Source organism: Pseudopodoces humilis, chromosome 22 (assembly GCF_049639895.1).
Source record: "Pseudopodoces humilis isolate 2021_Gansu_Grassland_sample_001 chromosome 22, ASM4963989v1, whole genome shotgun sequence".
Lineage (NCBI taxonomy): Eukaryota > Metazoa > Chordata > Aves > Passeriformes > Paridae > Pseudopodoces > Pseudopodoces humilis.
In genome coordinates, this window is record NC_142221.1 from 4,386,458 (window position 1) to 4,411,087 (window position 24,630).

Consider the following 24,630-nt stretch of genomic DNA (forward strand, 5'->3'; position numbering starts at 1 on the left):
TTCTCAGGTAGAACAATGCCTGTTGTAGGACATGAAATTTCAGCTTGTGTTTAATTCAGAGAATTCCATTAATTTCTTTTCCATAAGATGAACGTAGGTCCAAGGTCTGAACAAATCCATTGCCATTTGGTTTTCCCCACTTTGCGTTATTTCGTCTGGGTTTGTAAATGCTCATTCCAGCCATCATCTCTGGTATGTAGGAGAAAACTGAGATGTGCAAAGGACATCAGGAGTTAGAAGTGCTTGTTGGCAAAGTAAAATTAGACTTTTCTTCATCCTCAAGTGCTTTGCTTCTCTGAGATTGGGCAAGAGGTTCTGTAACATAAATAGGAACTATCATATTTTTGAGCTAAAACTGGACAGAGACCTGTAAATTTTGTAAGTATTGCTTATTTTGGCAGTAAATTTATGTGTTTCAGTTCTACAAAATAAGTTCCAGCTTTTTCCTCTTACCCTTCTTCCAGACAGCCTCAGGAGTGCACTTTCTCTCTTTATCATGTGTTCCTCAGTTTTCTCTGAAGTCATCATCAGTTACACTTTTACATTACTTTGCTACATCTGATTTCTCATCTCCATCACTTCACAAGATGTTTTAATGGATGTTCTCTCAGAAGGGCAAATCTGTAGAAGAATTTTGCCTTAGATAAGGTTGTTAGTCATTTTGTATTTGAGACCACAATCCAGTCAGGCTAATTGAGTAACTATATATGTATTTTTGAAGAATCTTTTTTCTGGTGAGTGCTCAGGAAATCCTGATGACTACTTGAAAGAAGGCATAGGGGCACAAAATAATGCTGCATACATCAATGCTGTTTTCTCCTGATGCTCTGGGATCTTCTCTGACATCCCATTGGTTGAGAAGAGAAGGAAAAGGTTCCCTGTGTGATGGTCCTGATAGAGCTGCCAAAGTAAAACATCACATTTCCTGGAGCATGTGGTTTTCATTTTCCTTCTTTCAATTGATCTATGAAAAGTGGTACAAAATTAACAGCCGTCTAAGCCCAAAAAGTCTTAGTAACTCACCTTTTAGTGCTTTCAGAAGGTGGTTAATACAGATTAGAAGATTTCTGGTTTGCTGTATATGTGATTTCATTTAAAGGGAAGATTTCACAACCCTGTGAATTCCCTCTTCTGCCTTACACTGCTTATGTGGTACAAGGTGACTGCTGGGTTTGAGTCGTGTTTTAAGCCTCATGGTCAAGACAGGTTTTGCACTTAATAATTATATCTAAGAAAGACTTGGAAGAATTGATTACCTCCAGCCAGCCTGGATCCCATTTTCAAAGAATGAGTGTACATGTCCACTGGGATTTTCAGAAGGACATAAGCAGATTAAGTGTTCACATCCAGCTGTTGTTCACATGATTTAAAATCACTTGAATTTTCTTCCCTTAATGCATTGGCTATGTGAGTGTCTTGTTTTCTGCAGCTTCTTATTTTGTTTGTTTTAACTTCTTACTGCCTAAAGTTTGGCAAACTGGAAAACTTAAGCTATGGAAAAATCTGCATTACGACATGTTCATAACCTCAGAATCTTTCCTTGCCTGTACCACAGGCAGCCATCCCTGGTCCCCCAAGCAAAAGATTAATTTATTTGCAGAGCCTGGAGTAATGGCATTTATGAAGCAGTTTAAACTCTCCTGCTGTATGAATTCAGTCTGGGATTCAGCAGTGTTTGAAATGAGTTAGATTTTTGCTGTCCATGTGTAGTTTATTCCTCCTGGAGCAGTGTCTGATGTGCCTCCTCTTCCCCAGTGCTGAGGAAGTTCTTGGCTTCTGGATGTTTTTGGCTTTGCTTATCAGCACCAAGTGTTAATGAGTCATTGCAGTGAATGGAGGAACTTTGTTCTGCACAATGACAAGTGTGGATTAAGGTTTTTGTGCAAAATTGTCATAACTTATTTCATTCTTTGGTTACTTTTAAAAGCTGACTTTACCAGCTGAGGTGGTGTAGCATTCCTGATTTGGTTGTATTTTTTCTGATTGTTTTAATCCTTTGCAAAGTAACAATTGGAGCATAGCACCTCATTGTTGTCCAGGAGGTTTTAGCGCTAACATTAGAACTGAATTGCTTTGAAATGCCTTTTTTTTGCCTTTTTCTAAGCAGATTAAAGGGAAATAATTAGCTTTGGGTGTTTTGAGTTTTACTGTTAATCTAACTTAGGCAACCAATTTTCCCAAACTCTTTTTTTTCAGAGTACATTTGTGGATTAGCATGAAAACAGTTTTATTTACAAATTCATTCATGGATCTGCTTGAGTTGCAGAGTTTGTAAATGGGGACAGATTGGTGCATAGACAATACAGACTGTCCTGGAAACTCTGCTAAAGCAAATATTTGGATTTTAATATGTCCAGAGGAGTGGCTGAAGTGGCATGTCCATGGCTGGGGGCAGGTGTGCTGGGAAACAAGGTCTCTGTAAGGCCATTTTCAGTGTTAATGGAGGTTCTTAATTTGATCCCAGGGAACAGGACTGCTGTGTGCCAGCTCACCTTAGCCTGCAGAAACAGGGATTACACCCAGCAGAAAGGATGTTGTTTTACCTTTGTGTTCGATTGCTCCAGAGAAACATCTGGAATTTACCAGCCAATTTCAGAGTCAGCAGTGCATGAAATAAATTGGAAAGACTCAGGGAAGAAAAACCACCCCTAAGAATCATACAAAGACTTTGATAAAACCTTTATCTGTTAAGTTTATCAAAGAGAGAGTAAAGACATGACAGCCTGTGAATTCCTACACTGGAAGAGTCATTTTAATTATGTGTCCTTCAGCCCGCCTAAGGAGAAAGTACAGAAATACAATGGTAGATGTTTGAGGCAGACTGATTTGGACAAAAATTTAAGTGAGTGGGTGTTTTTAAGGGTAGAGTAATTGATTTTCAAAACTAAGTTGCAGAGGGCTTTGTTTTGTTTCCTCTTATCAATAATTTTTGAATTATTTTTTGCATGTGGTTTTGAAAAATATGCAGAGAGAAATTGATTCAGGAGAGTCCCATGAACAGGGTTAAAAGGGATAATTTTTTTAAAGGATAATTTCTAAAAAGGATAAATGTTTTTAAAAAGCCTAGTTTTTATCATCTGAGTGTGTCAGAGAGAGCCCCAGTGTTAATGCTGCTGTTTGGTTTGGTTGGTAGATACGTTGATGATGTGATCAGTCGGATTGATAGGATGTTCCCTGAAATGTCCATTCAGCTCTCCCGGCCAAATGGAAACTCTGCAATGCTTCTGGTAAGTTGGATCATTTAATCCCTTGAGTTGATTTTCTTCACAGGTTGAATTAGTGTCCCAAAAATGCAGGTTATTAAAGATTTTTTTTTTCCCAGGAACATGTCATTTGTCATCTGCCAAAGCAGTGCAGCATCTTTCTTGTTCTTAGGCAAATAAGTGATAAAAATAATTTCCCCTCTAAACAGAAGATCTATTGCTTTATTGTTAAATTTGTAGAAATATGAGCACAAACTCAAATATTCATGGTTTTCTGCAGACTTGGCAATGAGTGAATCTTAATCATGATAATTAAGAAGGAAGAGAATGTTGTGAAGAAGAAAAGAAGAAGGAAACCAATATGATTTAGATTTGTTCACATTGCTCTTGGGTCAGTGAATTTCTGTTATATGATGAAGTTAAGAATTTGCCATTGAAGTAAATGAGCAGTAAAGGCTGGATTTGAGATAAACAAGTCCAATACATTCGACTTATTTCTGCCTGACCAAGCAAGATTTCATTGCAGAGGAACCTATTGTTCACATCCATTTTTACAGGCAGCTGTTGTGCTTACAGCAAAAGAAGTCTTCAAAGCTCTAAGACTACAAAGTGGAAGAGGAGTCCATGCTGTGGCAGCTGGATGCTGATTTCCTTCTAAGGAAAGGCAGAAGTCACCTATTTTGCCAAATTTTAAATAAAACCAGAAAATACACCACATACACAGAGGAAGAACTGAGGCCAGTTCAGTGTTTTCCATCTCACATTTCTCACGGAAATATCCCTATAGCAACTATTTCTCTGATTATTTTTAATTTTTAAGTATTTTAATTATATTTGGTTTTAATTAATCAACTAACATCTCATTATTAACTTTCTTTGAACAACCACAAATTCACAAGAGATTAACTGAGTCAGAGGTTAAAATAAACAGCTGGCATTAAAACATTTAATCTGCAATTGTTGGATTCACCAAGTGGAACAATATATTCCAGAAAAGAATGGAATTCATCAGTGCAGTCTTAAGAAGTTTTAAGTCTTAGAAGATTTTGCATTTCCTCTTAAGCTGACTTTGTGTTTTATCTGTTTTGCTGTAGAAAAATGTCTGGTTTTGCTTCCTTACTTTGAAATATTTTCCATTCTCTTGGAGCCCTACTTTGCATACTGAAGTACCTTCCACTTTTGGTGGCTTTTTGAGGTGGTCAGGAAATAGATGATGTTTTTCAAGACTCAATCACAATTAGGAAATAAGGTAAATTATCTTGGATGGAAGAGTCGAGGTTGGGAGGTACCTGAAGGAAACGACTTTCACAAACAGCAGGAACAGAGTGAATTCCATGTGCTCTATAAATCAAGGACATTTTTGTTTCTACAAGATCCCAGCCCCATGTTGAACCAGTGGTGTGCATATTTCCCTTGGATCAGAGATCAAAAAGATTGTTTTTTAAGTATTTTTATGTGTGATTGTGGGATGGGTTTATAATTTTTTCTTTTAGCCAGGTTTTCCCTCTTCCCCATCTGTCTCAGTTGATGTTGCCAATATGGCACTTTCCATCTGGCCCTGACTGCTACAAAAGCTTTTGCTGTTTTCAGCCACAGATCCTTCAGTGGAAAAGGTGCTGTGGGATGGGCAGTGTGAAGAGCACCTCCCGCAGAAGGAGGGAGGATTCTTCAGCACTTGTGATTTCTCACTCTGAACTTGGCCCAAGTTACATGTGGAGCTGCTCCCCTGCAGCAGTCTGGTTTACCTCAGTGCCAAAGGCTCCAGATAATGCTCATTTTATTTCAAAATATTTCACAGCCATACTATTTGCCCAGACTTAATTAACTAACTTTACAATCTCAACCTTGCTCGTCCTTGGACTGTTCATAGCACACCTAGCATCTTGTGAAGGTTCTTGATGCGAAGGTCCAGTTTTTATAACATCTTTAAACACAATCATTCCATCTACCAGAGAAAACCCATGCATTCATCTTCAAAGGCACTGGTAAGCACTATCCATATCTTAAAAATGTGTAAATGATTGGAGGGAGATGAGGAAGAAGGGGAAAGGAGGCCTGGAAGACTCTTTGAAACTCAAGAAACGTTGGAGCCTTTGCCAAGCAAATTATCTTTAGGAGAAAGATCCAAGAGAGAAAGTTTCAGCCCCAGACTCTACAACTTCATGTGCACGTGGAAATCTGTTTATGTCCTTAGCTGTAGAGGTGAGACTTGCACCACTAAGATTCATCTGGTGGTTCAAGATGTCTTCTCTTCAAGAAGAGCAAGGAGCTGCTGGAGAGGGTCCTGCGGAGGCCACAGGGAGGATCTGGGGGCTGCAGCACCTCTCTGATGAGGAGACACTGCGGGAGCTGGGCCGGGTATGTCTGGAGAAGGGGAGGCTGAGGGGGGATCTCAGCAATCCATGTAAATATCTCCAGGAGGTGTCAAGTCAGTGCCAGACTCTCTTCAGTGGTGCCCAGTGTCAGGAGAAGGAGTAACCACCATACACTAAAAGAAACGACAAAAAATTTCACTTCAGTGTGAGGAGGAACCCTGAGATGAGCTCCCTTGGTTCGGGCATGGTGCCCGTAATTCCAGGGTTGTGGGTTTGATCTCTTTATGGGCCATTCACGTAAGAGTTGGACCCAGTGATCCTTGTGGGTTCCTTCCAACTCAGAATATTCTGTGACAAACTTCTTTCCATGGGCAGTGTTAGAGCACTGGAAGAGGAACCCAGGGAGCATGTGGACTGGAGACATTCCAAACCCACCTGGAAATGTTCCTGTGTCATCTGCCCCAGGTGACCCTGCCTTGGGCAGGAGGTTGGATGGGATCATCTCAAGAAATCCCTTCCAACCCCAGCAATTCTGGAATTCTGTAATAATTAGGAGCTGTGTGAGCCCGTTGGTCAAACTCTGCTGGCGAGTAACCCTTATGCTCAGCTGGGCTCTCCCTGACCAGAAGCTGCAAACTTCTGTGAGAAAAATGAACTGCTGCCTCCAGACAGTGAGGAGGTTTTTTTATGTTTTAGATTTATACACAGCAATTGTACCTCATTAGTCTGGATTTATGCTACACAGGCCAAACACATAAATAATTGAAACCTTTCAGGGCTGTGTGAGATCCTCGTCCGATTTTAAAAGCAGTTTATTGTGGCATTTCAAGGTGCTGTTTAATCCCAGTCTTCACCAGTGATTTTTCAATTAATCTTTTAATAGCACTGTGTATAAAATAGATTAAACATAGGATATATCAGCTCTAATAACTGTGTTATGCAAAATTAATTTCCAGCAGCAGCACAGGGGAACTGTGGACTCCTTAAGGTTTTTGTGAGATTTTGCCAGGAATTGTAAATAGGTAAACCTTACCTATTAAGAAAACATTCACTAGTTTTTAATGAATGAAAATAGCTAGATTGTTTTCCTTGAATGATTAGTTGTGTTCCTAGATACATTCTTTTTCCTACTATAATAATCAAATTGTTTTGTGATTGTTTCACATACCTTGTTTCTGTTACCAATATTCAGAATATTTTTTGTGTGAAACAAGTCCCGTGTACAATTTGTTCATTAAAAACAGAAAGATTTTAGAAGACAGTAAACTTTAGCTTTAGTTTTCCAGCTGAAAAATATGAATTCCTTAGCATTGTTTATCTATCCAGTCCTACTTGGGGAAGAAGCTCATTTTCTTTTCTGCATCTGGGAACTACTTTGTCTTTTAATTCCTTTTTATCCCAGATTTTGTAAAGAACTACTACAGAAATTACAAGCACTGGGTAAATATTTTTGCAGATAATGGAACTGTTTTCTGTAATTTCTTTTGCTAAAGCACAATGATATGTGTAAGTAACTTGCAACCCAAAAAACTGAATTATTTCTGCCAAACTCGGGTCAGAAATCATGGTCGTGATTTTTTCTTTACAGGTTATCTTACAAATATTTGCTTTTAAATGAATTTTTATAAATTTATCTGCTGTCTGGATTTTTAATATATCTGTCATAGAAAAATATGAAGCAGGTTTTTACACAGTTTTATTCATTCTTCTTCAAACCAGACGCATTTGCATTTGAACTTTCAGATCTTGTTCCCGGCATTTGCAGCAGTCTGATTGTGTGGCAGTGGGTTGTATTAATTGCAAATAGGCCAGACATCTGTTCTCTGAAACTGAATAATTCCTTGTGTCTCACTGTTGTTTGTTAGTGTTTTACATAAAACCATTATTATTTTTGTGGGGAAAATGGATGCTGAATTTTATTCTTTGCCCATTAAGAAAAGCACCAGACTGATTTCTGTGCATGAGACCCTGATGTTGGAGAACTGGGAGGAGTGAGGAGGAATTTGCAAAGTGATTTGAAATTGGTATCGATGTTGTATTGATTGGAAACAATTCAGTGCCGTTATTTCCAAAACAATTCCATATTTCCAAAGTGCTTTGCTGTGTAAGCCTTCCTTCTTCCCTGTCGGGTGTTTTATCAGGAAAGCAGTGCTCAGCAGGTCCAGGATAAAAGCACACAGGTTCACGGGAGGGATACAGCTCTGGTGGTCACGTTTGGTGGCTTGGGCACCTGATTTTTAGGCCTGTAGGATGAATATTCATGTAAGGATTTACTGCCTTGGAGACAGTAGCTTGGTTTTGGTGTTTGAGGGAACTCTTGGGATGTTTCAGGATCTGCTTGAGCTGGAGGAACCACTCCTGAGCTCACAGTGGGACTTGTGACTGCAGTGGCTTCACAGTTTGTGCCTTAAGATGGAGAACCAGTATTTAAAAAGCATTAAAATCAGCATTTAAAGGGCGTTAAGTCAGTGGTTGCGGTGACATGGGCAGAAGAAAAATGTCTTGAATTAACAAAGTGCTTGAGCAGGGGCTGGCAAGTAAATTATTCTCTGCTTGTCCAATGAAGAACAAGGAAGATAAGGAAGAGCCCTTTCCATTTTGAAAAAGGAACAAGAGTAGAAAATAGTAGAGAAAGTCTTGTGAGAAATGTCCTCAGCTTTGCTCTGTCCACAGGGTTACTGTGCCCAAAGCTCTCAGATGTGTATTGATATTCCCATAGATTTATGTTGTGGAAGATCAGACATCATTTTCATCCTTGTAAAATTCCTGGTTGTGCTCTAATTTAGAAAGAAAAAAAGAGACAAAATCCATTTCATCTTGTGTAGCAATGCTGGACTGGTGTGACCCTTCCCTAAGTGTGACTGGCCACTGGCAAAATCTGTCCTTGAACCTTTGAACAATATTCCTGTGACAGTTTTTTTGCCTTATTAAGAGAGTAGGGAATGTTACTAAGGGAGAAGAGCCAGCTCATCCTTAATATAATGGAAGCATTTAAAGTCCTTCATTTATGTTGACTTTTTATCAGGCGCTACTGCAATTAGTTTAGACTAATGAAAGGTAAATTCCAGCCCTTGCATAAAAAAAGAAGTCCTTGTAAAGAACCTAATTAGTATGTTTGTTTATTTAGACTCTAATGGCTTAATTGCATCTTATCTTGCTATTTACAAATAGGCATCATTAAAGAATAACGAGCATGTGAGGGAAAAAGCAGCCATACCAGCAGCAGATGAGACATAAAAAATGAGGAGAAGAAAAATCTAGTTGGAAGTCTGTGTGTTGTTTTGTTTTTGTTGGTTTTTTTTAAACTTTATTTTTAATGCAAAACCTTTTTTTTTTTCCCCCAGTATATATAAATACAATTTCCATGCATTGTACTGATTAGTAAGAAGGATCTGCAAGTGGGAGGCTGAGCTTATGGCTGGTTCCATGGCAATGAGCAGGTGTCTGGCCTTTTGCTGGAAATCTGTAGCTTGGTTACATCTCTGGTTGGATGCTGCCTTATTTCTGAGGTGAATAAAAACCACACTCATACTTGTGCTCCTTTTTATAGAAGCAGGGAGGTGCCCATGTTAACTGAAAATAATGTTTTCTTTCTTTTAGCTCTGCATTGCAGAGCAGCTGCAGCTCAAATCAGCAGCAAATTCCCTGGAATCCTGAGGGGAAATCTGCAGCTTTGGGAATTTTTCATTTCAGAAAGTGTGGGAGCTTGATGTTGTCAGCATACGTTTTCCTGATATCAAACTTAAATAAATTTTAAGACAGAACATTTGTTAATGTGTTGTTGAAATGGTTCATAAAAGAGCTTTTCACTTTATATTAGTTTCAGTGAGGAGGCAAAATTAAAGTGGGGGGGAGGGGGGGGAATTTCAAACTGTTTCCTCCAGGCAGAGTTCTGGCATGGCAAATTAATTTTAGTCCTTTTCATTTTGTAAACTCATGTGGACCATGGTTCTGACTTACTTGAAAAGGTACTTAGTTCTTTTCCAATTATAATTGGTGTTAAATAGGATTTTTTTTTAGCAGTCTTAGAAGAAATTATCTAAGTCATCCTCCCTGATTATTCTGTTTCCCCCTCTCCCTTTCTTGGCATACTGTGTCTGTCAGATGCTCCTTGAGATTTATCTTGGTGATAGACAAAATATTTTTAAAACTGGGATATTTCAAGAAGATTTTTATTTTATATGTCTTTGTCAGAAAAGCTGCATAATATTGCTGATTTCAATCAGCTGCCTGTCCTACCTTCTTCTGGGGCTTGCCATTTTAGGAAGCAGGGGATTTATGAATAACTTAACTGTCTGAATTTAGTATACTTTAGTTAAAAGGAAGTTAGAAGTACATTGTTATTACACAGCCCAAAACAGAAGCTACAGAAGTATTTAACTTGCAACTGTTCCATTTTCAGCTCACAGAACTGTGGGGCATATTTTTTCATTCATATTAATTGAATTTTAAAGTGACCTTGTACATGTATTGATTTGAATTAAAATTTTCTACATCAAGGACGAGCTGGCATATATCCTTCAGGCAAAATATTAAAAAGCCAAGTGCTGTCTTAACAGGATATCGACAGGAGAAGTTGAAATTTAATAGGAAAACTTGGCTTAGAAAGGAAATTGTTGCCTTTTTGTCACAATTGAAAGGTATCTTTTCTGAACAAGGAAAGAAATTTCACTTGGTACCTGTGGAAATGCAAGGATATTTCAGTGCCCATTAAATAGGGACCATCTGGGTGGGTCTGGACCTCCAGAAGAGACCTGCACTCTTGGAGCTTGGAGTAAAACTATTAAATTACTGGTTTACCCAAGCCATTAGTGTTTTATTACCTTCTTTCAGGTGATCTACAGGGACACAGTTATATGACTGTAAGTGTAAATTATGTTCCATACATAGATCTGTTCTGAGCACGGCCTCCAAGTAGCCAAGTTGAGCAGGGATTGGAATAAAATGGTCTGCTGAAAAAGATGATTTGTAAAACACGGTGGAGTTGAACAACAGCATTAAGCCCTGGAAATAGTTACGAATCTTGATTACTGGAGGAAAAAATAAAGGTTATTCATTTGCTGTGTACAATATGGAATGTGCTTCACCCTGAAAATGGCTGTGGAGCACAATTCTGGCTTCCACATCTCACAGCATCTTCCAGTCTGGTGACAGGCTGCTGTTCATTCTTTGTACTACTACCCTCATTCTTTCAGTGCTGTTAAAACGATGAACTGCAGTTTTTCTGAGCTGCTCTTTTACAAAATTCCTGCTTCTGTCAGACTTAACTAATGATACAATCCTACAGAAATTATTTTGAAGTCTCGATCTCTCTTCCAGCCAGAGGAATTCCTTGTCAAAACAAGAGTGATAAAAAAGAGGAAAGTTTTTTGTTCTAGTACCAGAGCACTGTATGTGCTAATTCAGACAACCCAGCACCAACCCAGCCAAAGTTTGGATTTCCAGGGTACCTGGGTGCTCCCTGTAAAGGGGGAGTGCAGCAGTAGGACCTGTCTCAGGGAGCTCACTGAGGTTCCCAGCTAGGGATGGGTTCCCACAGCTCCTTACACGTGTGGCAGACAGGAATTTTGAATTTTGGCGGTCAGGCAAGTGAGTGATCCAGGTACTGTCCTGGACATTGTGCAGGATGTGACATTTCTGTGCTGTGATGGATTCTGGAAATGGGGAGTGAACCACTGAAAGGGTAGGAAGTCAGATCCCCTGGAAAAGGGAAGGGAGCTAATGCAGGAGCATTTGTGCAGGTAAATCATGGGGAGGAGGTTTGAGGCCAGCAGTAAGTTTATTCCAGCAAGCCAGACTGCCACACACAGGATTTTTCACTGTTCTGCTGTTCACTCTGAGGATTTTCAGGAACATCCCACACAAGCTTCAGATCAACCTCAGATTTATTTCTACCTGGCAGCAGTGGGAAATGCTGTGAGTGCACAATATAAAGAGGAAAGAAGGGAGCCTCAACTAAGGTGTGTGAAGGCAATGTGGATAGGAAATATTATACAGAAATCTGGGTCTGGGTGTTTGTAGGGCAGCCTTATCCTTCTTTCATTAAGACTTCTTTTTCTTTAAAATGTCTTCTTTTCCTCCTTTTGATTTTATTATGTATGGTTGATGCCTAGTGTGAAGTTATAAATAAGAGTCTGTTCTCTCAGCAGACTAATATCCCACTGAAGTGCCAGTTTTAATAAGGCAGAAAAATAAATTGAAAACTGTTAACTCTTAATGTGCTGGCAACTTTCCTCAAAGTTTATTAATTTCTTCCTCTTAGCAATTATGACAAAACTCTGTGATTCCAGTGGCTGATCAGCATCATAGCTTAGGCACCTCTGGGTCATGACTTTGCATTTTTTTACTTAATTAATACAGTGTCAGGTGCTGAAACAGCTCTGCCAATTTTCTGTACTTAAGGACCAACTAGATCTTGTTTAAGATTACCCTGGCAAGGTACTCTTGCATTTAAACCAAAATTCACAGCACCTGATAGCACAACATAATGTTTGCATACATGTTCATGGTTCCTGGTGTGTGCATGACTCAGGCCCTCATACAAGTTCATGTCCTTCAGCCTTTCACATTTTTTTCTTCAGAAATTATCCATTCTTCTGACCCACTTTTTATGTTCTTGCAGCATTATGTGTGGCAGCCTGTCTGCTTGATGGCTGTCATTGCCTTCCCTTCTTGTTCTCCTGTCTTTTCTCTTGCTGTGAACTTGTCCTGCCCTGTTGTTCAGAATCTTTCCTGCTGGAGTTCTGTGCCAAAGGCTTGGCATCAGTTCTCTCCAGAGTTTGTGGCTCTGTCCTGCTCTGTTCTCATTAAATCAGCTCAGTTTGGAGCTGCTGGTGTTGGAACAAGGTGATGGGCAGGAGTCATTAACAGAAGTTACAAAGGAATAACATCCAACAGATCAATAAAGGTGCATATTGATTGATTTCTTTAGGTGTGGATTTGTCTGCTGAGGTCAGCAGTAAAAACACATTTGTTTTAGTGGGTGTTAATCTATACAGGATGAAATGTTGGAATACTGGCAGAAAATGAGCCACTGCTGGTTGGGAAATATTAAAATGAATTAATTGTTTCTCTTTTACCTCAGTTTTATGCTTTTGTGCGTGAGGAAAAACTCTACTAATCTCTGCATAACAAAACACAAAGATGAGATTCTTGTTAGACACACTTCTTAACTGTATTGAAGTACAACTTCATCTTTGAAATATAAATTGATTTTTAGATTCAAATGCCTTCATTATTGCATTTTTGTCAATAATATAATTTAGGCTTATTTCTGTTGTTATACTCTGACTGACCCTCTATATTTTTTCCATTATACTAGTTTTATTCTTTGCACTTTAACACTTTCACAGAAGGAAATGAAGCCTTTGAAAATATAACATTTTTACTTTAAGCTGTACTTTCCTTTGAAATAATTTTACATTTTTATTGGACAGAAAATGTTTTCCATTAAACTCATGGCATGCTTTTAACAAGCCAGCATTACGAGAGTCCAATGCTTCTTTCAAATTGTTTTTCTCTAAGTGGACTTATATTGGAGAATATCAAATCCATTGAAAATAATCATGTTTGCCCATTGTTTTTGACAAGTTATTGAGTTGTGGTGTTAATAAAATGGAGAGAATTGCTTGGCAGTGTCATGTCTGCACAAGGGAATTCTGTGAACTCATACATTTTCAGTTGCAAATGAATGTTTGTTTGTTCTGCACTTTATAGTCTCTCTCCTCCTCATAATACACCCTGCTTTTAGATCTTTTATTTTGGTCTCTTTATAAAATATTGAAAACTGAAATTGCATCAACTTTAGCTGTTAACTCGATGGTCTTATGAACTGAGACACCATGGACTCACCCTCAGCTCGTTTGTGTCCTTGTCCTGTTCTTCACAGGTTACCTTAGGAAAAGTGTTAAAAGTGATCATGGTGATGCGGAGCCTCTTCATTGACCGGACAATTGTCAAAGGCTACAACGAGAACGTCTACACTGAGGATGGCAAGGTGGGTTATGTCCTCTGCAGCAACCCTGCATTTCATTTGTATCTGTTTACATGGCAGGAAACTGCATGGATCCCACTGCAAGTACACTAGGAACATAAAACTGGTGAAAGACGAATGTCTGCAGAATGTTCCAGTTTTAATTTGTCTGGCTTCACTTGGGTTTTGCATCCCCAGATCTTTGAGTTCTTTCTGAGCTCTGAAGCCTTCGCTTGAATTTCTGATTTATCACCTTAGACCCCAGTTGCTGTGTTTGTAGTGTCTGCTGAGAAAACATTTTTGCAGTGTACCAGCACATCAGCAGTCCAAGGTTCAGCTTTCTCTCTTCTGAGAACCATTGAGAAATCCTGGGCTGATTTTTTTTTGGCTTGATAAACACAACAGAGAGGATCACTGGTAGGTGCTCCTCAAGAATTTGCTTGCCAGCAGCAGCACATCTTGAACAGCAGCTACTACAGCAAGTGTTACCTGTTTCCACAAGTGATTTGTTTTGTGAACAGTTCACCCTGCTTGAACCTTGAGATTTTCTGTGCCTGCACACACTCCAGATGGTTCTCCTCAGCACATCAGGAGATGTTAACAGGACCTGATGGCCTTAGCTCAGCTCGGGTCTCTTTCCAGGGTGGACTGGACTCTGTTCCCGAGACATCCACCAGGACTCTCCGTTGCCAGTAACAGCGTTAAATACCTCCATGTTTCACATTGTCTCTCTGGAGCTTTCTTTTCTGATTATGAAGCCTATTAAAATAAAAAGTTCATTATATTAAGATGAGTATTTGGCACCCATAGGCCATGTTATAATGAGGTGAGACTTTTCCTTTCAAAAGTGATAACTGTGTTTCAGCACACAGGAGCACGTTGTGTGCTGACCCAGAGTTCAGCAGCTCTGAGTCTGAAGCTCTGTTCTCTGGGAAAGGCCAGGAGCTGAGCTGCTGAAGGAAACAATGCAGCTCTATTTCCCAGGTGAGACATTCTCCCTCAAAGGGCAGGGGATTTGCCTAAGAAGTAGTAAAGTAAAAATTGCTTAATTTTGATTTGCCTTTCTCAGATAGGCAGGTTTAAATACCAGTTTGCTGCAGAAGCAGCTGCTCTCTACTCCCTGTATATTTGCATATAAATACAGAGCTCCAGCACCAGCCCCTCTTCACCCCGGGCTCTGCATGGAAGTGAAATGATGGTCTGCTGAGAGAGCACTGACAGTGTGTGATGGATTCCCATGTCACACTTCATTTGGGTGTGCTCGTTTTCTCTGATGAATCCAGTTTCCTTTGAAGCTCCCTTGAAATACAATAATGCTATATATGCTGAAAAGCTAAGTAAGGAGTTCCTTTCTGAAACTCAGCATCTGGCATTGGGATTCTGTTCAGCTCAAGGTGAACTCTCCTGGGAGCTGCACATTGTTCCTCTGCCATCATTTGCTGTCAGGGGACAGCAGGACTTGCCAAGGCCAGCTCTGGGCATGGAGCACTAACCTTTGCCTGCAGTTCTGCTCCTCCAGAGCATTGCTGTTAACACCTGGCTTATTTCTTGCTCTAAGCCAGTCTGCAGGGGAGTCTGTTCTCTACCACTGAGCTTTCTGTCCAAACCTGGGCTGTGTGACTGCTCCTTTAAGGCTGCACCAACCTGTGACCTTTATGTGGCACTTTGCTATTCCAGTGGGCATCCCAGAGATTATGCAAACTTGAAGGTCTCTGCTTTAGGTATAAATAGGAACATTTCGTTTGACTGAAGTAGAATTGGAGTTGGAGCCACTTAAATCATGAACAAATTTGGCTTGGAAGATTAAATAAATGCATAGTTTGCTAGTTTTACCAACTGAAGCACATATTGACAAACAGTGAGCTCCTTTTTTTTTTTTTTTTTTTTTTTGTCACTAATTAACTACTCTGGTAATTGGAGAATAAGAATTAAGATTGTGCACTCACAATGATTTGCTTTCTTTATTGTGCCTGCTGGGAATGAGCGACTGCAGTCAGTTATGAACAGAGTGCATTGCAATTCCTTCCCTGTCACAACAGATGCTGTTGGGAAGGTACTTCAGTGAGGTTTCTACACAATTCTGGCTTCTCAGTTGCTAGCCTGATAGCATGAAAAATGCACAGGCATTAAAGAGAAACACACAGAAAAAGTAAGAAAATGATCAGTGAGCATCATCCTTATTAAATAACAGAAATATGGAGTACCCTCAGGAACACAGTAGGAGGTGATAATTTTTCCAGGGAGCAATTTACATAGTCATTGTTGATTTGGGATTTAGCTTATTTATTCCTAGGAAGCACTTAATATTTGTAAACAACAGGGAGATGAGGAATTAGGTGCTAACTTGCAATATGGCAATGCTGAAGTGCCTCTTTTCTGTAAGGCACCTTGAAGAAGGGACACTGGATAAGTCTTTGTATTTCTTTGCACTTAAATAACTGGATGAGAGTCTGAGTCACCCTCCAAACTGCACACATTGGAAAGGCCTTTAAGTACAAAAAGTGAAATTCAGTGGGAGACCTCTTACAAGTGGAGAGGGGTTTGGGCAACCAGATGTGTTCAGTGGTATTTAAAAAAGGAGAACTGGCCATCAGTGGGAGACTGGTCACACAGATAGGAAGTGAGAAATGGACTGCAAACAGAAGAGGCCAAAGGTTTCCCCTCTGATCAGAGTACTCATCATTTATTACTGAAAATACACTGGTTTTTAGCAATTTCTGCATAGCTGGGAAGAAAAAAGGAATAGACAAGTGCAAACAGCAGAGCTGTTGAGACTCTTGTGATCCTTCAGTCAGACAAATCTGGCAAAAAAACCCAAATCTGGGTGTTTCTCCTGGTTGTGGAGCTGCACAGTGACACACCAGCAGTTTCCCAGGAAAGCTGACATTGCATTTCCAGCTTGCATTCTCTTGCTGTGTGCTCACACATCGTGCTGTGCAGGTTGACAGGTGCTTACATGACAGCCTCACGTGGTCTCTGCTGAAGTCTCCCTAAATTGGGTCCTCCTCCTTACACGTTTAAGTACTTTCAAAATTAAGGTGAAAAAACAAAGGTTTTAACCTTGCAGTGAGTAAAACAAGACCAGCCATTCTGGGGTTTTATTTTCAAGCTTTGCTTATACAGACAGAATCACTGCATTTCTTAAGTGCCTCGTGTACCTCTCTCGTGAATTATTCACACACCCTGCAGAATATGTCTTTGCCAAGCTGCCAGCTGCATAACTTGGACATTTTCGGTGCCACTTTGCAAAAACAGTATGTGAGATCTGGCAGGCTCTGACACGTTCTGGGTGCTGGACCTGCTCATAGTTGCTCTTGCTCACCATCCTAACCCTTCATGTCCACCACAGACTGGTGCATTTTAATTACCTTCATGATTTTAGTGGTGGCACAGTGCCACCCTTAATTTCAGGCTGTGGCATTCTTGTCACATTGAAATTTAACCATGGATAGTAATTAATTACTAGTGTTTTCTTGATTCCTGACTAAATGAAGCTATGCAGCTCATCTTCACAGGGCAGCTGAGCCATTGGTTTGCCAACAAAAAAATCATTTTGGGATTTTTTGGCATGATAAACCCTGCTTTTCTTTGCATGCAGAGACCAAGAACTACCTGGACAGGGCATGTGGGCACTTCATACCGGTGGCTAGCCAAATTCCTGTTTTGCATCCCTTAGACTTAACTAAAGAAACATTAGTGTCTCTGTTGAATTCTCATGTTCAGGAACTTGGGTTATGTTAATGCTATGGCTTCATTAATTACCCCATATCAATAAGAAAAGGCAGCTTTTAGCCTCCTAGCATAAGAGGGGAGAAGAAATAGTAGTATCAAAGGAAAGCTTCAAAGACAGGCAGAGCTGTCTCTCGGGTAATTTCTGATCCCTGCATTCTCACCACTTCAAAGCTGACTGTGTGTGTGTGTTTGGGTGAAGGGGGGGTTGAATCTGATTTCTCTAATAAGTGTTGGCACCGGACCTGTTTGATATGGGATGCAGGGAACATTCTGGTTCGTTATCGCCTTTGAAATCGCTCCTGTGACCTTCAGGAAACGGCCTCTTGTTACAGCTGCTGGGGGTGGGTGGGGAGAGGGGCACTGGGGAAAGAAAGCCCCAGGTTAATTCACATGCAGAGGATGCCCTGAAATTGTGCTTTCAGCAGTTTTTTAGTTACAAATGTGTGTCTTGATTGAAAGTGAAAAGTTGAAGAATAATAGACCTATAACGATGCATTCTTTAATCTGCCTCTGCCTTAATCCTCACTTTCAGGAGGGAAAGGTGGGCACTCATTTAGGATGTATGCATGGAGCAGGGGCTACTGGGTTTTTCTTGCTTTTTTTTTTTCCTTCTTCCTTTTTTTAACATGGATAACATCATGTCTGTAAGACAGGCCTTCATTACTTTTTCAGCTTTCCCATCTCCCTGCCAGCTAATGAACATTCAGAACCTGTTGGACTCATCTTAAAGCACCATCTGAAGTGGACTTTTTTTTGAGCCTAAGTGGAGAGGATCACATACTTGGTTTGATCACTGGAGATTAGCACACTATCTATACATTCTAATTACAGCAACTCTGCAGTCAAAAAAAAACCTGTAAATTAAATTAATTTTTTTTTAATATATACATTATTTTTTTATTTTCAAATTTTATTTTATTTTCAAATTTTATTTTATTTTCAAATGTAGGCTTTTCCAATATGGAAGTGCTGGCTGTGCTGCCTTCCCAGCAGGCATAGGTGGGATAATACCCTGTAAATCAAGCCTGGGTCCAAGTCTGAGCTGCACCCTGAGTGTTGGTGTTCACACAGTTTCTTGATCTCACCCCAAGAACCAGGAAATGTTAAAAGGTTTGTAGGGAGGTGCTTCAGGGTACTCGTGTCTCCATCCAGCCTGGAAAAGGCACTGAGACATCAGCTGCCTTTTGTCTCACGGCAAGGTCAGCAGTGCTGAGCCATGAAACATCGATCCTGGAGTGAGTTTTGAAGTTTTAACATCACATCCTGTCCACACTGAGCACTGGGGACTCAGGAGTCACTGCTGTGCAGGATTTGGACATGGGCCACTTCACACTGCTACTCCTAAAAGAATGAGAGCTTTCAGTGTTCTGACCATTTTTAGCATAGTGAATTAATCACTCAGCATCCTTCCCCCTCGCTTCTCTCACCTCCCTCTAATGTGTTTTACTCACTTCATATGACTTCCTTCATTTCAGACTCTTTTTGTGCCTTTGAAGAGTCTTGTACCGTCAGTTGGACTCCATCAGCACCTAAGGCAGAAGTAAAATAATCAGTTTAATAATCAGAAAAAGAGAGAACCCCCCTTGTGAGACACACACGTGTGTCCAACCATGGTATCAGGCACCAGAGGAGCTACCCCTGCTTCATAAATTCACTCAGAAGTTCTTCTGTCTAGACTCCTGAGATTAATGCTTTATCAAACACCTTTCCCGTGACAAGTTCTGTGCATACAGAATCATTGAGTACACTGGGATCTGTTGAAAAAAAAAGTGATTTGCAAGTCTGAGATTGATGGAAGCTCCTTTTGTTTTTCCCTGCTGCTTTTCCTTGACAGTCCAAGATGTTCCACAGGGCTGGGCTAAGAGAGCATTAACGTGTCAGTAGGAATTGTTAAACACCAGAGCCACTGGGCTGTTCAGCAAGGACAGCCTTACCTTCCAGTTTGAGGGCTAATAAACCTTAAATTTCGACTTTGTTCTTTTAGTTTGTGTGTAGCTGAGCACACATTTAAGTCATGGATGTGTGCAGTTATCTACAACCTTAAATTTGTCTTAGTGTGATTTTTGTCTGCAAATGTAAATGCAGTTTCCTGAGGGATGTTTTATTTAGTCCCAGTAGACCCAGAGCTTTGGCTTAATTCAGCTAAATGCTCTTTGTGTTGTTTGTAACTGAATCAGTTATTCAATACAAGACAAGCATAAACTTAATAAAATGCCCTCATTTTAGAAACACACTCAAGCTGATGAATATTTGCATAGCTCAGCCACAACCCCATACAAATGAAGATTTTTGCTTTTTTAAAGAGAACTAATTAATTCAACAGGTCTTGTATGTATAATTTTTTTATTGAAACTGTGCCGAACTATGTTCATTTTTCATTGCAATACAAAGGGAACCTTACATTATTAATTCCTTTTCTTGGATTGCAACAAGTGAGGGCAAGGGGTCAAAAGAGTGAACTCAGAGGTACATCTTTGTTGATCCATTTTCTCTCCAAAGCTGCTGCTTTATCTGTAGTAATATATAACTTTTTTTTTTCCTATTCTAGCTTGACATATGGTCTAAATCCAACTATCAAGTTTTTCAGAAGGTAAGTCTCATTTCTCTCTACCTAAGGCTCATATGTGGAATTGATTTTAAGTATCTGGGCCTTTATGTTAAATAATTCTGAATTTTTTCTTTGTCATCACAACTTGCAAATAGCAAACAATAATCTGTAATGATGGAAAACACTGAGTAGAAAAGAAGATCACTTCTGGTGTTATTTAATTTGGATTTATTTTCCATCACAGTTCCAGTCCATGGTTTGGAACAGGAAATTGGAGCTTATACTACACTAGTCTTAAAATTTCATGAAGAATCTCTGAGCATTCTTCCTTCAGTTTAATCTTTCGGGGGAGAAAAGAGTGTTTCAGGTTCATTTGGATTTTGTTGTTTTCATTGGGGTTGGTTGCCTCACATTCCTGAGGGCTTGAGTTTAATGAATCAGTGGAACTCCATTTCCAAAATGAGTTTGGGAATAATTTCCATGACACTATTTTTACCTGTTCTTCTTCCCATGATGGTGTAAGCAGGAGGAGGGGCTTACTGGCATGAATGTTGTGCCATGAATAAGAGAAGACCGATGAGAGAATGGCAGCAATAAAAATAAAAATGCTAAGAAGGTTAAAGTGTATTTTAGAACGATCTGTATCTTGCTATTTTCAAGGAAAGGAAGATTTCTCTTTGAAGGCCTCTTGTCAGAACGCTGTAAGTTCAGATTGATCTGAGTTTAAATTCCAGTTTCCCTACCCTCAAGCCCCAGCTCAAGGAGCTGCAGTCTCCAGCTGCTGCAGTGGCTCCTTTCATCTGCATTTGTAGTTCGTGAAACAAATGGGGGTCAGGGACTCCAAAGGGCTTAAGAACAGGGGTCAGAATTGTGGCATCTTGGCTGTGTTTGTGCAGCTCCCTTCCAAGATTTCGGAGGCAGTCAAGAGGGGAGATGTTTGACCCAGGATATTACCCTGCTGGAGATCAAAGGACAGCTTTTGGGGAGCTCAGTTGCTCTCCCTTCTCTGCCTGGCATTAAAGGGAATTTTTGCTGCAGTTGATTCTTTATCCTGGATATTAGTGGTTTAAATATTCTATTTTAGTATCAAGTAGGGTAGTAGAGCAGGAAATAAAACAGCATTTGCTTATCAGCCTGCTTTAAAGTGATTTTTGCAGTGGAATAAATATAAGGTTCGGGAATGACCTGCATCATCTCAATTTCCTGATGTGTGTATTTGGTTGTATACTCATTTGGGCATAAGATTGTCCTCCTGGCTGTTTTGGTTTAGAATATCTTGAAAGGGTAAATTCATATTTCTGAAATCTGTGTTAAATGATAATAAATAATCAGGTTTTGATGATATAATTGTCTATAGAAAGATAACAGACTACAGTAAATGTCTAGTTTGCTTAGATGTCCACATTAAGGACTCAGGGTGCATAAATAAGTGGAATAAATTTCCCTTCATGTCCAGGTGATGCTTTCAGAGCAGAAGCTGGAAGAGATGAGTGAGAACACAAAATTCTTGCTGCCTCTGTGGCTGCAGTATAGATAAATGAGAATCTTTCTTCTCTTCTTAAGTTCCTGTTGTCCAGTTTTCTCTTGATAAATACCAAATTATTAATATTTACCAAAAAATAAAAACCAACCCAGAAGGACTTCAGGGAAAGGGTGTCCTGTAACCAGCTGAACAAATGTCTGTGGGGGGGTTTTATGGTAGTTTTATAGATTTTGTTGCTGACTCTGTCACTGTTACCTTGGACAACTTCACCTCTCTTTGGCTGAGTTTCTCATCCCTAAGGCTGGGGTAATATTTGCTGACTTCACAAGAGCTCTCACTGAATTGGTTGCAAAGAGCTCTCAGATTCTTGCCTGAGGAATGTGATAAAAGTGCAAGGTGATGGCACCTTCTAATCAATAGGTGGTGTAGATTGAGCTGATAGTTGAAGAAGTTGAGTCTGGGACCCACCTCAAGTTTTCAAACAGGTGATAGAAGGTGCTGTGGTTCAGCATAGTAAATTCTCTGTGGTGCAGTGCTTAGTTTGATTTCCTCTTTATTCTCTAAAGCTGCACTTGTGTGTATTTGTAATGCCCAGGAGTAGTGATTTAGCAGCAGCAAAATGATGGAAGTAGATAAAATAGTGTTACAGAAACTATTATACTCTGTTACCAGGGTAGGATCTGTACTGCAGGATTTTCTGAACAAATGTTTTCATGCCACTAAAAAATCATGAGTAAATGTGTCAGCACCTCTGAAAGTTCTTGAAATGTGTTTCTCATGGCAGTCACCAGTATGGCAATGTGGAAGAAGGAAAAATAGGGATGAGTAACTGCTCCTCCCATGGAGGAGGCTGGGCTGCCCTTTCTCTGCTGCCTTTAAATGTAAAATCCATCGCCCCTCTGAAGGACAGAGCTGTTCTTCTTTAAAACCTGACTGAAATCCCAGACTTTGTCTTCAGAGACACAACAGCATCTGGAGCTCCCCAGATCCCTGCCTGGGGGAGCTGCAGGCCTGTCAAATTCTCCCAGGGTTTCAGCACGACTTTCTATATTAAGGACCAGAGACCTCTGATCTTCAATCCAACCCTGTCAAACGAAGCTAAATTTGTCCTGACTTTTTGTTTGCAAACATTGGCTGTGTCAGCAAGGCTTTTCTCTTTTCCTCCTTATTAGGCAGGATACCCGAGTGTGCATGATTTGACGGGGGCCAGCTCCTGGAGGTCCCATTACTGTTCAAGTGTACAGTCATTTTCCCAATTTCCTGGAGACTTCCTTAACCTGGTCCTGGGGTGAATGAGCCTTATAGGTGCTCAATGCACCAGCAGGGATAGATCCAGAGAATGGAGCTGGGAAATAAGAGAAGGGAATGCTGAAAGGGCAGAGGCACAAGGAGCAAACAAAAGGTTTTTCAGGCTTCCATGTTGGTGTGCCATTTAAACTCTGCAGGAGCAGCAAATGTTTTCATCTTAAACCTCCTTATTTTAACACTTCGTGCCTCTTGATTCACTAACGCAAGAAGAGGAATAAAACAGGAAATAAGGAAAGATTTTGGGGCTTAAATCCTGGTATACATGAAGGCTGCATAATTCTAGTCATTGTGCAAAGGGTTCAAAATGCTAACTGTAAGGAATGGTGCGATGTTCATAACTTTGCATTCAAAAAGGAGGGAAGAACATAGAATTTTGGAGCTGCTGTGAGTGAATCAAACTGGGCTACGGTGTCAAACTGCTGCCCAGTTAAAAGCAGCATAGCTGGTGTTTCTGGGTACTGTGATGAGGTTGACTGTTTAAATCATATGCAAAGGCTTTATTTAAACCCATATATTTCTTTCTGATCTCAGAGCCCCATCCTTATTTTCACCTAAACAGTCTCCCCAGTTTTAACAATGCCACAAACTGGTTGTTTTTGCTTGATCTGCTTCTCCCCAGGGCCCATCTTAACCAGAACTTTGAGAAGCTGTTTGTGAGCCGTGTGATCCCAAAGTGACGGCATTTTCAGCACCACAAGGGCACATAAGTATTGTAATGTATGAAGATGTATTCTTGTCAATAATCTCAGAGTGAGATCACATGCAGGATGAATGCATGCATGAGACAAACCGTGGGCTGTGCTGCTGCTGCTCAAGGAGAGGAGCTGGGCTGTTCCAGGGTCACCTGCACAGCTGCTCCTGGGCAGGCTCAGTCCCTGGCTCTCTTCAAAGACCTCCTTGAGTGAAATAAAACCTCTGTGACCCAGTCCAAATAAGCAGAACAAGCAAAATAATAACTAAACACTTTGTGAGCTCTGAAAACAGCTGATAAATCCCGTCTTTCAGAGAAGTGTGGTGGTGTTTTCCTGCACTGAGAGTGGGGAAGGGTGTGTAAAGATTTGTGTGAGTTCATCAGTGCCTGTTCCATCCATCATCCTTCCCAGCACCTCCTGGGCAACACGTTCTGTGCTCCACATTCCCTCCAGAGAGACTCAGATGCGTTCCTGGAGAGAAGATTGAGTAATGGGAATCCTTGGAAATGAACAAAGGCGTTCATGCAGTTTTCCATGCTATACAAGATCTAAACACTAATGAAATAACTTCCTTTTTTTACTTTCCCTTAGTGCTGTGATCAGCCTCCACAGCTCATTGCTACAGGCCACTGTTAAGGCCATGAACTTACAAGGGTTTGGGAAAAAAAAATTAAAAACTTTCCAGGGGATTAAAAGAATCCCTTTATATTAGATGGAGTTGTGAGTGCTGTGCTTGAGGGAATAAACCAGCAGGGAAAGTTGTGGCTCTTAAAGGAAGTTCTGCACCTACTTTTGAGAAGGATATTTCCTGGAAGTGGGATAAAATATATGGGGAGAGGGAAAGGTTTTTTAATTCAGTCATGTGATGGTTTTTATTAGGCCAGGTGTAGCTTCATTCACCTGATCTGCAGTGGAGCAAAGCTATCCTTTAGGTCTTTGCTTTTGTGCTGCTTATCCCAGTTACAGAAAGGACTTGCTCAGCCTTCTCCACCTGTACGTTGTATAATTTAATTGTTTTAATTGGATTTTCCAGCTTTGGGAATTCTGTGTGACTAACCAGTCTCATCAAAGCCCAATAAAGCCATTTTTGGATGTGTCATCTTTGGAAAACTCAGTACTGTTCCAATGCATTACAACTCTTCCTGTGAAAAATTGAGTTTCTTTGCCAAATTTGTTTTTTCCATGTCACTGAAGCCTATTTGCCTCAGTCTCCAAGTACTTAGTTAAACAATGACTATTTTATTTAGCAGAATTTTGCTGCATGAGATTGCCTTGCTTTTCCTTTTTTTAGACAAGAAACACAAGTGCTTTTCAATAGATGAATTGTGAAATATTGAACTCTTCTGCAAGATCTCTTGAAAATCCATTTCAAGGTCC

The 24,630-nt window shown here is 40.2% G+C and overlaps 1 protein-coding gene across 1 annotated transcript in view; it reads left to right on the forward strand.

Moving 5' to 3' along the window:
- MED27 (mediator complex subunit 27) overlaps nucleotides 1–24,630 on the forward strand; it is an 83,482-nt gene that overhangs the window by 53,491 nt on the left and 5,361 nt on the right. The window contains exons 4-6 of the mRNA XM_005527293.2: nucleotides 3,134–3,227; nucleotides 13,407–13,514; nucleotides 19,771–19,812. Of these exons, the coding sequence (XP_005527350.2) occupies nucleotides 3,134–3,227; nucleotides 13,407–13,514; nucleotides 19,771–19,812 (244 nt within the window). The remainder of the gene's footprint in view (nucleotides 1–3,133; nucleotides 3,228–13,406; nucleotides 13,515–19,770; nucleotides 19,813–24,630) is intronic.